Genomic DNA, 11,681 nt, shown 5'->3' on the forward strand with positions numbered 1-11,681 from the left:
CCAACAACGTCCCAGTTCTGATCCCCTCGGTGTCCCAGTGCAAGAAGAGCTGCAGGCAGAGGCCTTGCTGAGTGAGCACCTAAGGAGAGGAATGTAATCCAGAAGGCAGCAAAGAAGAGCAATGCCCCGAAAAAAGAGCTAAGTCTTGTCTCTCAGCCCTTTGGTGTCCCAAGCAGCAGTTGCCATGGGCAAGCTTTCCCAGCCCAGCTGCTGCCAGCATCCCCCCAGCTTGCCATTGCCACCTTCCTGGGTGAGGCGCGCGCGCATTTGCCATTGGCATTTGCCGTTGCCCATCCCTGAGAGTGGCAAGCAGTGCGTAGGTCCAGCACGAGAGAGGGGAGAGGGCAAGCGAGAGGGGCAAGGGCTGAGGAGCGTGGCTGAAGCTGGAGCAGGCGCCTGCAGAGGTCTCTGTGCCTGCCTGGGTGCTGCGGGGGCCGTCGAGGAGAAGCCCGAGGTCGGTCACGGGTAGCCGTAAGAGTAGGCTCTGGCGTGGTCCTTCTGCCGCTGCTCGAAGAATTGCCCGGGGCCGATCCTCATGTGGTGGGTCGCCCGCTGCCGCTCCTCCTGGGCCAGCTTCTTGAGGCGCTCCCGCTCGGGACGCTGCTGCGGCGTGATGGGCACCGACGACTCCTGCTCCTCCAGCGGTGTGGGCGCTGCGTCGCCGCCCGCCCAGGGCCCCACGCAGGGCACGTAGTCCCCGCGGGGCTGCGCCGGACGCTGCAGCGTGCGCGGCTGCGTGGGCAGAGCCGTGGGCAGTCCCCTCCAGAGCGGGGGGCTCTGGAGGGGACTGCGAGGGGGACTGGGCAGGGCTCTCCTGAGGGCTGGGAGAAGTTGAGGCCTCTTGAGGGGAGCCAAGGGAGGCTGGGGCAGGGTTCTCTTGTGGGCAGGGATGAATTCCTGCTGGGGGGGCCTTTTGGGGAGAGGCTTGGGCATGGGTCTCCTGCGGGCAGGGTCGGGGGGGCTCTGGAGGGGACTCAGGCGAGGCTTGGGCAGGGCTCTCCTGAGGGCAGTGAGGAAATCAGGGTCGGGGGGGCTCTGGACGGGAGCCTGGGGAGGCTGGGGCAGGGGTCTCTTGCGGGCAGGGAGGCAGTCAGGGTCGGGGCGCCTCTTGAGGGGAGCCAAGGGAGGCTGGGGCAGGGTTCTCCTGCGGGCAGGGATGAATTCCTGCTGGGGGGGCCTTTTGGGCAGGGCTCTCCTGAGCTGGGGCCGGGCTGCAGGCTTGAGGGGGGAGCTGAGTGGCGGCACAGCAGCTGCAGGGGGCTGCAGCGCCCGCCCAGCCTGCACCTTGTCGGGGTGCAGCCCAGGGCTTGAGGGGACCTCACCCAGCGCTCTGGTGGCTGCCAGTCCCTGTGTGCTGGGCTCCTCGATGTCCTCGCAGAGGTCGGGCAGCTGTGAGAGGAAGTGCTTGAGGACAGGACTGCTGGGGACAGCGGCGAAGGCATCCACGGCATCGAGGCAGCTGAGCAGCTCCTCCAAGCCGGAGCTGTCCAGGTCGGCCGGGAGCTGGTCCTGCAGGTGCTGCAGCTGCTGGCTGTCCCCTGCCAGCTGGGGAAAGGCCTCGGCGAAGGCATCGGGGCCCAGCTCCAGCAGCTCCAGGGGCTCCTCAGGCACCTCTGCAAGTGTCGCCGCTGAGGAAAAAGCAAGCCAATGCAATCCCCCAAGCATCCCCCGCTGCCAGCTTTGCCATGGCTCCTGGGTGTGGGGCGCCCAGCGGCCGGCTGGGCCAGCCCCAAACTCACCGTCGGGCGTCGCCGTCTGGGTGCTGGCAGTCGCTGGAGCCTGGGCAGGCTCGGGGGGAGTGGGGCCGGGCAGCGGGGGCCCCTGGTCCTCGCTGAGCCCCACGGCATGCAAGCAGGGCTCCGGCAGCTGCCCCCGGCTGCTGCTGAGGGTGCGGGGCGCGGGGAGCGCCTGCCCCCGCAGCGGAGGCCCTGTCATGAGGAGTGGTGGGGGGCCGGAGTAGGCAGGGGCCTGCAGCAGGCAGGTGCCTGCGGGGTGCAGGAGCTCCCCATGGAGCACGGCCCTGGGCCCCAAGCAGAGGGGAGCACCATCCTGGGGCACCAGCGTCCCCGTCCACATCAGCAGGGGCTGGGAGACACTGGGGGCACCCACAGGAGCGCTGTGGGGGAGCTGCCCCACAGCAGGGAGCTGCCCCACGGCGGCGGCGGGGAGCTGCCTAAGCTGCAGGTGGTGCCCCTGGGCTGGGAGGTGCCCCCCAGGTGGCAGCTGCACCCTGGCGGGGAGCTGCAGCACCTGCCCCTGGACCCCCGGCACCACGTGCCAGACGGTGGCCTGGGGCAGTGCGGAGGGGAGGGTGGGTACCTGGGGGGGCTGCAAGGGCAGCGCCATCGCTCCGGGGAGGGAGGGAAGCAGCCAGGCAGCCACCGTTGGCGGCACGGCTGGGACGACGAAGGGGGAGTTTTGCGTCTGCGCAACCCGCAGAAGCCGTCTGGGGAAACCCTCTGTGGGAAAAAGGGCGCTGGGCTGAGCTCTGGGGCGCTGGGCTCGCCAGCAGGGCCGCAGCCCCGGGAGGAGCGGGAGCCGGCTGCTGGACCTGCCATGGTGGCTGGAGAGTGGGGCGGTTGCTTGGGGAACGCGGGCAACGGGGGTTCCGTCCCAACGGCTGACCAGCCCCTCGCCGACATCTTGGGGAGGACTGCAGGCTTTGGAGCCAAGCAGGCTGCCCAGCGCAAGACTTGGCCATCCCCAGCAGGCTTTCCCTCCCACGCAGCACTTGCCATGCCCAGGACGCTTCCACACCACCACTTGCCCGGCCCAAGGCTTGCCCAGCCCAGGACCAGCTTCTCGGCCTCAGCGGCAGTGCCCATCCTTGCCATTTCACCGCATGGCACATTCCCAGCAACCCAGACGAAATCTGCCCCATCAACACGAAGCGTTTCTTCAGCCAAAGAGACCTCGTCCCAAAGAGAGTCCTCTCTCTTGGAGGACTTCTCCAAGCACTTCCTTCCCCAGGGAATGGTACCCACCCCATTCAAGACTTCCCATCCCAAGGCTTTTGCTTCCCAGGGATTTCCTTCCTAGGGAACATTGCCCATTTCCTAGCCCAATGGCTTCCCACCCCAAGGAAGTCTTCCCATGCTGTAGCCCCGAAATGCCCCCAGAGGGCACCTGTCAGCTACTGGGAAGGAAATGAGCTCTGTCATGGTGAGCTAGCCGCTCAAGGCCCTGCTCTTTGGCCCAGGTGTCTGTGAGGCGGTGTTGGCAAGGAGTCCTGTTGTGAACATAAGAACATAACATAACAGAAGAACATAAAATCACATAGGAGAGAAAAAAATATAGAATAACAGAACGCGACATAAGAACATCAAACAAAGACAACTCTCATGATGTGGTCTGATAGGATGGAGGAGAAAGCAGAAATCCAGCAATGCTGTCTTTCCTACTCCTCAAAACCAATTCCGTTGACAACTGGGAATGCTTCCAGCTGGAAAAAAATGCCAGAATGAAGTGGAGGACTCCTTGCCATCACTGTGTTTCTGGAGCACACCTCTACCTTTCTGTCCAACAGGGGGTTCTTCTTGGGAGATAATTGCCCAACATGAAAAAACACAACCAAAGCCAGAGGACCCATCTCCGCAACAACACGATAAATAGAAAAGACATCTCTAGATGCAGACCCCAGAGCTCCAATTCACTATGTCCCACTAGTGGAAGTTATTTTTTAGGCTTTGTTTTTAAGGCCACTGGCTGCCTCCTCCCTTATGCTGCCCATTCTCCCTGTTGTCCTGTCTTCTTTCTCCTGCATTGCTTCCTCTTCTTGGTGGACCTTGCTGAGCTCTTTGATGTTTTGTTGTATATTTATGTATGAAGACATAAAACTGTTAGAGAGTGTCGAAAGAAGGGCAACAAACAAGAGGGTCTCTTTTAACAGGGGGATTGAGGTTTGTGGCAAGGTTTTGGTAGCAATTTAGGGGCTGCACTGTGCTGGACACAGCAACAGACGCACCATAAGCCAAAGTCAGACAATAAGCCAAGGTGTGTTCACGTGTGGTTTACTGTGGTTTACGTGTGGTTTACGTATAGAAGAAAGTTTTCGCCTATTGGTGAGTATACTGCAGATTTGCTGCATTGTTCTAAATTAAATAGCAAGATAAGTGATGGCATCGTAGGCTGGGAAAATATTTCTAGAGTATTAGCGCATTTTGAGCATCATTTTAACTGTTTATGCAAACATGAAGATTATTAAAATCAGTGTTTATTTAGGTCTGTATGTAAACAGGTGATCATGTTGTATAGCATGCAGTAAATGGTTTGTGAATGCTGCTTGAAGAATGAAAAGAGTAAGTCAGCTCCACAAGGAATAAATGAATTTTGTTCATTTGTGCAATGCAGAGATTAGAATTAGACCAACAGCATGGAACCAAAGTCTTGCTGTGTGCCTTTTATCTGTAGGACAGTTCATGGAGGCTTCAGCAGCCCTATCTGTTTTCTAGCACTCTGAAATGTCCTCTGTGGTGCTGCACCCAGTTGAAAGCCTGCACTGATTGTGCTGAACTTTCCTAACAGGAGGCACGGGTCCTTCGTCGGACGCTGGCTGGGGATGTATGCTGCGATGCGGGCAGATGATGCTGGCCCAAGCACTGATCTGCAGACACTTAGGGAGAGGTGAGTGCTGGTCCTGAGGGAACTTCGGTATTGTCTGCAGACGCTTCTTCGTAAGTACTCCATTAAAAGCACAAACCCTGAATTTATTAGTGAGACTTTCTTTGATGCCCTGGTAACAGTTCCTAATGAATCGATTCATATTCAGCTGGGTGTAATCATCCCAGCCTGAAGCAGAGAAATAGGCATAGAAGGAGAACAAATGGGGAATCCTGTCGCCATTATTTTATAAACCTTTTAGTGTAACACCCAAGTTGAGGCCAAGGGAAAACCTGCCACCGTGGGACAGTGCTCTTACCCTTCTCTTCACTACTCACTTGTCAGCAGCACGAGGTCCAAACCCCCCTGGTGCAAGCTCTTAAGCATGCATGTCACATCCCAGGATGCTGCCAGTGGAGTGTTTGGACTTTCTGTATGGATCTTATGTTGTTATTTAATGGGTGCTTAGAAATCCAACAAGGTCTAAACACAGCCTGTAGTTTTAAATAATCTTGGAAGCTCAGAGATACTGGAATGGCTATCAACACGCAGCATGATCCGTCAGAATATGTTTGCAGTTGATGTTTTTGTTTTGTTTTATTTTCCCTGTTTTTACAATCTAGCCTATGATGATAAAGTGCAGCTTGATGATAAATAACAAGCTTGGAATTCTAGGAGCTCTACACAAAATGTAAATATTCGAGATGAATTGAAATGTCTTTTAACATCTCATTATAAAGCTTTCTGCTGTCTAGACATTTGATCAGTGTAATGAAAACGTCACCATTTTTTATTCTATATCAATTTTTCCTTTCAGATTGGCAATGGGAAAAACACAAAAAACAACCAGAAGAATATCACAGAATCCTACGATGCTTTCTCGACAGGAAGGCTTGCTGTTATTCAATCCACCAGATGGGTAAGAACAAACATAAACTTTCAGGTTTTTTCCACTGAAATTTCTACTGTGTTGAATCACTAATTTGCAGTATGTTAATTCATAATTTTAAGAAGTGGATGTGAAGACAATGTGTATGCTTATACAAAAATAAAAAGGTATGCAGATGGGCGCAAAGACTAGTAGTACAGAAACATTCCCTGAGACCTAAATAAAGCCATGTACTAGAATCTAGCTCTTGATAAACTCTGTAAGCCTTGGGTACCAGAGTCAGTAATGCTAGAATAGACAGTCTTGTAGCTTATTGCTGTAATTTGTAATAAGGGGCACTAACATTTGTTAACTTGTAATTCTCATTATAGTTTAGAAGCCTTTTGTTTATTAAAGAAACTGGCACTCCCTAAGTTTTGAAAAGAGCATAGATTGAGAAAATAATTGTTATTGCTAAATACAGATTGCAGTTACTCTAGAATGTTTGACAGTCACGGTATTTACTGTATATTGTTCCCACATTCTTTATGGTCTCATTTTTCTTTGATTTTGTGTACGTGTGTCTTTTTTTCATTGTGAAAACAGCACAGGTGTGTGTTGGAGAGGGGAAGTCAATTGGAGAATGGTTTGGACCAAATACAGTTGCTCAAGTACTAAAGTAAGTGAGATCATACCAGTCTCATTCAGAACGTACTCCCCTGGGGCAGCCAAGAGAAGGCCCAGGCAGAGTTTTGAAGGCTGCATCTCCCCCTGTCCCACAGTCAGGAATGTACTTGCCATCTATTTACAAGTGCAGCATGGAATGTCATGCCACAGCTCGGTGTGCAGGTACTGAGTTGGGAATGGGTGACCTCTAAATTTTAATAAAGGAAGAGCCTGAGGAGAAGAAACTGCAGGAAAGTCTCCTGCTATGCCGTCTGCATGCCCTCACCAGTCACACCACAGATGTATATTCCTTTCTGCACAGTGGCACAGCTCTGGCAGGTCGAGAGTGCCACCGTGTAGGTCGGAGTGGTGGTGTGAAACATCAGAGAGAAGCCATCTCGGCTGAGGAGGGAACTGAGCTGCAATTCCTCCCTTTCTGAGCAGCAGTTCTGCCAGCAAGGCTACTGGATAAAGATGGGCAGCTCCTCATAGTCTGGGAGCCACACTTAAAGGAACTGAGGCTGCTCAGTTCTCCAGGGGTACGTGGAGGTGTCTTACCTCAGGCAGGGGCTAGGCTACAGGTCCTGCGAGCTCAGCAGCAAGTCTTTGACACCCTGGAACAGGCACATGATCTGAAGAGGGAGGGGAGCTGAAGCATGCCCTGGACTCCAGATCTTTCATGGCCAAGTTTTTCATGGTGAAACGCTCACCCCCATTTCTTTCTGGCTTATTTGAAACAGCTAATTCTGCCAGTGCAGCTTAAGAGTGTAGCTCCCTTCCCCAAAGGTTTGGATTTTGCAGAAGTGGACATAAAACTGTGTGCTGCTGTCTCCCACTGAAGTTTTGGTGCCCCAAACCCTTAGCTGATTTAGCTTTTAATGCCCCATTTCTGCTGTGCACGCAGGCTCAGGCAGAAGTAATTCCACTGAATTCAGTGGAATTTCTTAAGCAAAAAGTAATCTGCAAAACTGGCATAGGAATTTTTTTCTTTTCCAGATGAGAAAAGACACAACTGGGCAAGAACCCATTGCAGAGACTGTCGAGTGCAATAAAAAGTAATAAACTTGATGTGGTTGGACTGTTACTGTCACTGCACTTAGCAGTAAGACAAAACAGTTTGCACATGGTGCAGCGCATATGTTTTTCCTGGTACCACTCAGTACCTATTTTTCTAAAGATATTAAACATTTAATGTTTAAAGTTTTCTTTTTCTTACATGGAGACTTTAAAAAATGCAGAAAGAAATTTTTTTTTAAGAAAAAAAAATAAATAAATCAAATGGTTCTGAGTGTAAAGCTACCCTTTTGATCCAACTAGTTTATATTAATTAGTACCTTAATGTTTTCTAGGAAGCTTGCTTTATTTGATGAATGGAATTCATTAGCAGTTTATGTATCTATGGGCAATACGGTGGTCATTGAAGACATCAGGAAGTGACACCTCATCAGTTTTCTGGTAACAGTTTCTGATTTGACTCCATTTGCCAGCATGTATCTAAACATGAACAAATACTTGGGGGGCCATGGCTCTGTCTTGCAAGGGTAAGAAGAGGGAAGAAGGACATACAAACTCAGTTGTGTTTTTTTGATCCCTGATGCCAACTTCGTGCTCACATCACTGGATGTGAAGAGCTCCTTGAAGAATTTCTACTGTCATCATTGCTGCCATTTCATTTCTCTGCCGTTTTATAGGCAAAGCTTGACACTATTAATAACATTAATAGTACATGTCACTGCAGTCTTAAATTGTCATCCCCCAATCATTTATCTAACGTCTCACTTGGACGTGCCAGCACATACTGTCTGCTAGAATCACTTCTACTAAATAGCTGTAATTGCCATGCCCGGCTCGTTTTGTCTTGGGTGCCCTATAAAGATCCCAGGCAAACTAGCTTAATTCACTACTGAGAGGAAGATCTGCTTTGTGTTCCTCTGTGCGTTGACTGATTTCTAGTTTTATTCCCGCAGAAAAAATGTGCTGGTGCCCTCCTCAGAGCAGCAGCGCGTCCCACAGCAGTGCACATTTGCACGGAAGTGCTCTTGGCCGAAGCAAGAACGCAGGAGGACTCTGCACAGGCTGGAAACCCCTCTTGCTTATTATACCTCTACGACTAGGGATAAATCACATAAATCCCGTATATATTGATGCATTTAAAGTAAGGTTTTCTTTCGATTCATTGCTCGTTACTGTCAAATAAGTTTGGGTATCTGTGATGTCAGTAAAGAAATGAATTACAATTTCCTTTATTCCTTTTGAACTCCTAGGAATGCTTTAAGATGCCACAGTCTTTGGGAGCATTAGGAGGGAAACCAAAGAATGCCTATTATTCCATAGGATTTTTAGGTAAGGAAAAAAGAAACTTATTCCAAATGTGCAGATGATCAAAAGAGAACATTTTTTGAAGGGGAAATAGTAAGGAGTCTAAGCGTGAACCTCTAGAAGTAAAGAAAGATGAGAATAGAATAAAATAAATGAAGAAGCATATCTAAAAGAGTTTAGAAACAGTATGAGATGATCCTTAACAGGAGCAGAAAGTTAACAGCAAAGCTAGGTGTAAAAATAAGTGATGACATCAACAAGAGCAGCATACTAAGAATAGCTGATAGCATTTGACAAGTGTATTGGTCAAATGTCACTTTTATTTTCTTGTATTTCAAAACTGTTTCTGATAGCAGTATCTTTTTCACCTTTTGCATACCTTCTGTTATTAAGTATTGCTCTAATTAATTTAAAATGCATTCCTTCAGATTTCACCCCACTTTGGGCCAAAATTTTGCAACCCTATTTTGTCCTTTTGTAAAACCTAACCTGTTTTAGTTAGGCTTTTTTGTTCCAATTTCTGAATGAATGCCTAATGGGATTACAGATTGCATCTGTGAACATCCTGTACCTTTTAATCTGTCAAATGTTAGTGTTTACAACACTTGAGATTTAAAAAAAAAAAAAAAAAAAAAAGTACTGGATCTCACATGGAAAAATAAAAGTATGTGACAAAGATAGAACATAACCAACCAAAAAATTACAGTAATAGGTCACAATAGGAAGTTATACTAAATACCCTGTGGGAAACGTTGTGTCTAAACCTTCCGATTCTCTTAAAGAATCCCTAGCTGGAAAGTCTAGATTATACTGACTGCGATGGCAATCTAATTTCTATTTTACAGTTCTGGACCAAGTGCTTATTAATGTCACTTGCTTATTTTTAACATATGGCTTTTACCCATCCAGGCAATGAGCTGATCTATCTGGACCCTCACACCACTCAAAGCTTTGTAGATTCAGAAGAAAATGGCACGGTTGACGATGAGAGTTTCCACTGCCAGGAAGCCCCACATAGAATGAAGATCATGAATTTGGACCCTTCAGTAGCTTTAGTAAGTGTCAGGAAATCTGGAATGCATGTACTTTATCTCAAAGTAATGTCTCTCTACATTGGTAAGGGCAGCAATGCATCTCCTTGAACAGAACCAAGATCACAAAGCTGTCTTCTGTGATCAACACATAGTAGTTTGTACATAACTACATGGAGAATCTTAGGGCAAGTGCGGAGCTGTCTGTACTGTAGGGAGCTCGCTTTGTTTTCTTTACTGAGCAGCTTTTACTTCTTTCAAGAGGCATTATAATGGTCAGAGCAAGGAACTGAAACAGGTTTACGTGTTTTATTCTATCACTACTTTAGGTTTGGTCACAAACATAAAGTTACTTAAAGACAAGTTACTTAAACTTACGTTATATCATAAGTTAAAAATGTTTAAGTGGAATTATTGTATTTCACCCCAAATTACAAATACAAATGTATTATTTGTAATTCACCCAAAATGTCATGGGGGTAGTGTGGTATTTGAAAAAATTGGATCTGATCCCATGCCAGTATCCTGTGATTGGGTGATTGGCAGTTGTCACCAGTGGGATGTGTTTCTAAAGCTTTAATCTGTAAAGATACCGGTATCTGTCATTCATTCACATACCTGTTTTTTAATACTGCTGCTTTTTAGAAAGTTTTTTTTGTTTTGTTTTGTTTTGTTTTGTTTTGTTTTAATACTTAACTACGTAACTGTGCAAAATGTGGCATGATGCAACGAGACAGACAAAATCATAAGGAAGAGCAAATATTTTCAGTATAGATACCAGAATGGAAATGTTCCTTAGGTGGTCCATCATCTACAAGTTTTCAGCTTCTGCTGATACCTGGACTGTAGGAACTGGGTGGCGCTCCATGGAGGAGCACACAGGAGCTGCTGCTATTTTTTGCTTGACTATTTCGTTAGGGGTTTGCAGGGCCTTGTTCTCCCCGTGGGTTCTCTCCCTAGAGCTGCCACATATTTGGAGTCTTATATCTACTGATCGTACAGGGCATTACTGTATCAGAGGTCAAACCGCCTTACCTGCTGGTACCACATACCTACCATCAGCAAAGGTAAAACTCTGTGTGTTTGTTTTTTCCCCTAAGGGCTTCTTTTGCAAAGAAGAATGTGATTTTGATAACCGGTGTAGTCTTGTACAAAAGGTAAGAGTGGGAACTTAGCATCTCGATTTGTTCTTTATAAAGTCTGGTTTTTATTGTTTGTTTTTTGTAAAATTTTCCTTTGCATTTTCCCTTGTATACAAATTGTATGAGCCATGGAGAAGAATGCATTAAAGCATCAGGGTAAGGCAATACTACTGAATTGCTAATTGGAAATTGTTCAGCACTTTACCAGCCACAAACCCTGCCAGTTGGAAAATGGGTGTAAACATCCACACTTGAAGGTGTTACTGGGTGACACTTGCTTTTAACTTCTAATTCTCACTAAATGACTAAGGTTTAACTGCCATATTGTAGTGATGTATCAATGATTTGCTTCCTGATCCTTTTTTATTGTTTGACATAATAGATTGCGTGTTCTAATTATGACTGTTAGTCCCTGCTATCTTAAAGATCTGATTCTGTAAGTGCTGCAGGCCTCTAGCTCCTGCTGATCTAGGGAGAACAGAAGGTGCTGGCTGCCACAGGAAACAGACTTGAGGATGTTTCTGCATGCAGCTGTTAAGCTAAGCACCAGACGTCTGAATGTAAAGTACCATCAACCTCTAAAGGCATTTATTTAAAAAAAAAAAAAATCAGTTTGTAAATAACTGAAATACAGGACAGAAGGTAACTTCTCTTTGAAGAGGAATAGCGTTTGGCTTCAGGAACACCTTTTTTCCTGACCAAAACCTGTCCTTCAAAATCTGATGCGTTTTTTTTTTTTTTTTTCCCCTTTGGAGGAGCTGATAGATCTGTCTTTTGTGCTATTGATCAACAGAAAACTTGAGGAGAGTTCTATGCAAGCAACTTTCTTTTAAAAAGCAGAAAATATTGTTATAAATGGCTCAGGATTCAAATTAGGATTAAATAAAAAAATAGGATTTATTAAAAGAATATAAAGGAATAGAGGTAAGCAAACAGCGCTGGGTGCACCGGGAGTCTCTGCTCCACCAGGACGCACACCAGTTACATCAAGCAGCTGATTTTTATGCACCTAGACTAATACATATTCATTACTACTTCTAAAAAAAATAGATTATT

The 11,681-nt window shown here is 47.5% G+C and overlaps 1 protein-coding gene across 1 annotated transcript; it reads left to right on the forward strand.

The window, feature by feature from the left end:
* Nucleotides 1-4,423: 4,423 nt before the first annotated feature.
* On the forward strand, nucleotides 4,424-7,588 carry LOC139999447 (cysteine protease ATG4A-like). Its single transcript, XM_072027819.1, has 4 exons — nucleotides 4,424-4,623; nucleotides 5,417-5,518; nucleotides 6,074-6,146; nucleotides 7,483-7,588. Exons 1-4 carry the CDS (start codon nucleotides 4,563-4,565, stop codon nucleotides 7,568-7,570), a joined length of 324 nt encoding a protein of 107 aa, XP_071883920.1. The 5' UTR covers nucleotides 4,424-4,562; the 3' UTR covers nucleotides 7,571-7,588.
* The last annotated feature ends 4,093 nt before the right edge of the window (nucleotides 7,589-11,681 follow it).

This window comes from Anas platyrhynchos, chromosome 26 (genome assembly GCF_047663525.1).
Source record: "Anas platyrhynchos isolate ZD024472 breed Pekin duck chromosome 26, IASCAAS_PekinDuck_T2T, whole genome shotgun sequence".
In the NCBI taxonomy this organism is placed as follows: Eukaryota; Metazoa; Chordata; class Aves; order Anseriformes; family Anatidae; genus Anas; species Anas platyrhynchos.

Coding starts and splice junctions, on each gene's coding strand:
- LOC139999447 (XM_072027819.1), top strand. CDS start 4,563: ATGCTGCGATGCGGGCAGATGATGCTGGCCCAAGCACTGATCTGCAGA. Junction 4,624..5,416: donor CTGCAGACACTTAGGGAGAG/GTGAGTGCTGGT, acceptor TTTTCCTTTCAG/ATTGGCAATGGGAAAAACAC. Junction 5,519..6,073: donor TTATTCAATCCACCAGATGG/GTAAGAACAAAC, acceptor TTGTGAAAACAG/CACAGGTGTGTGTTGGAGAG.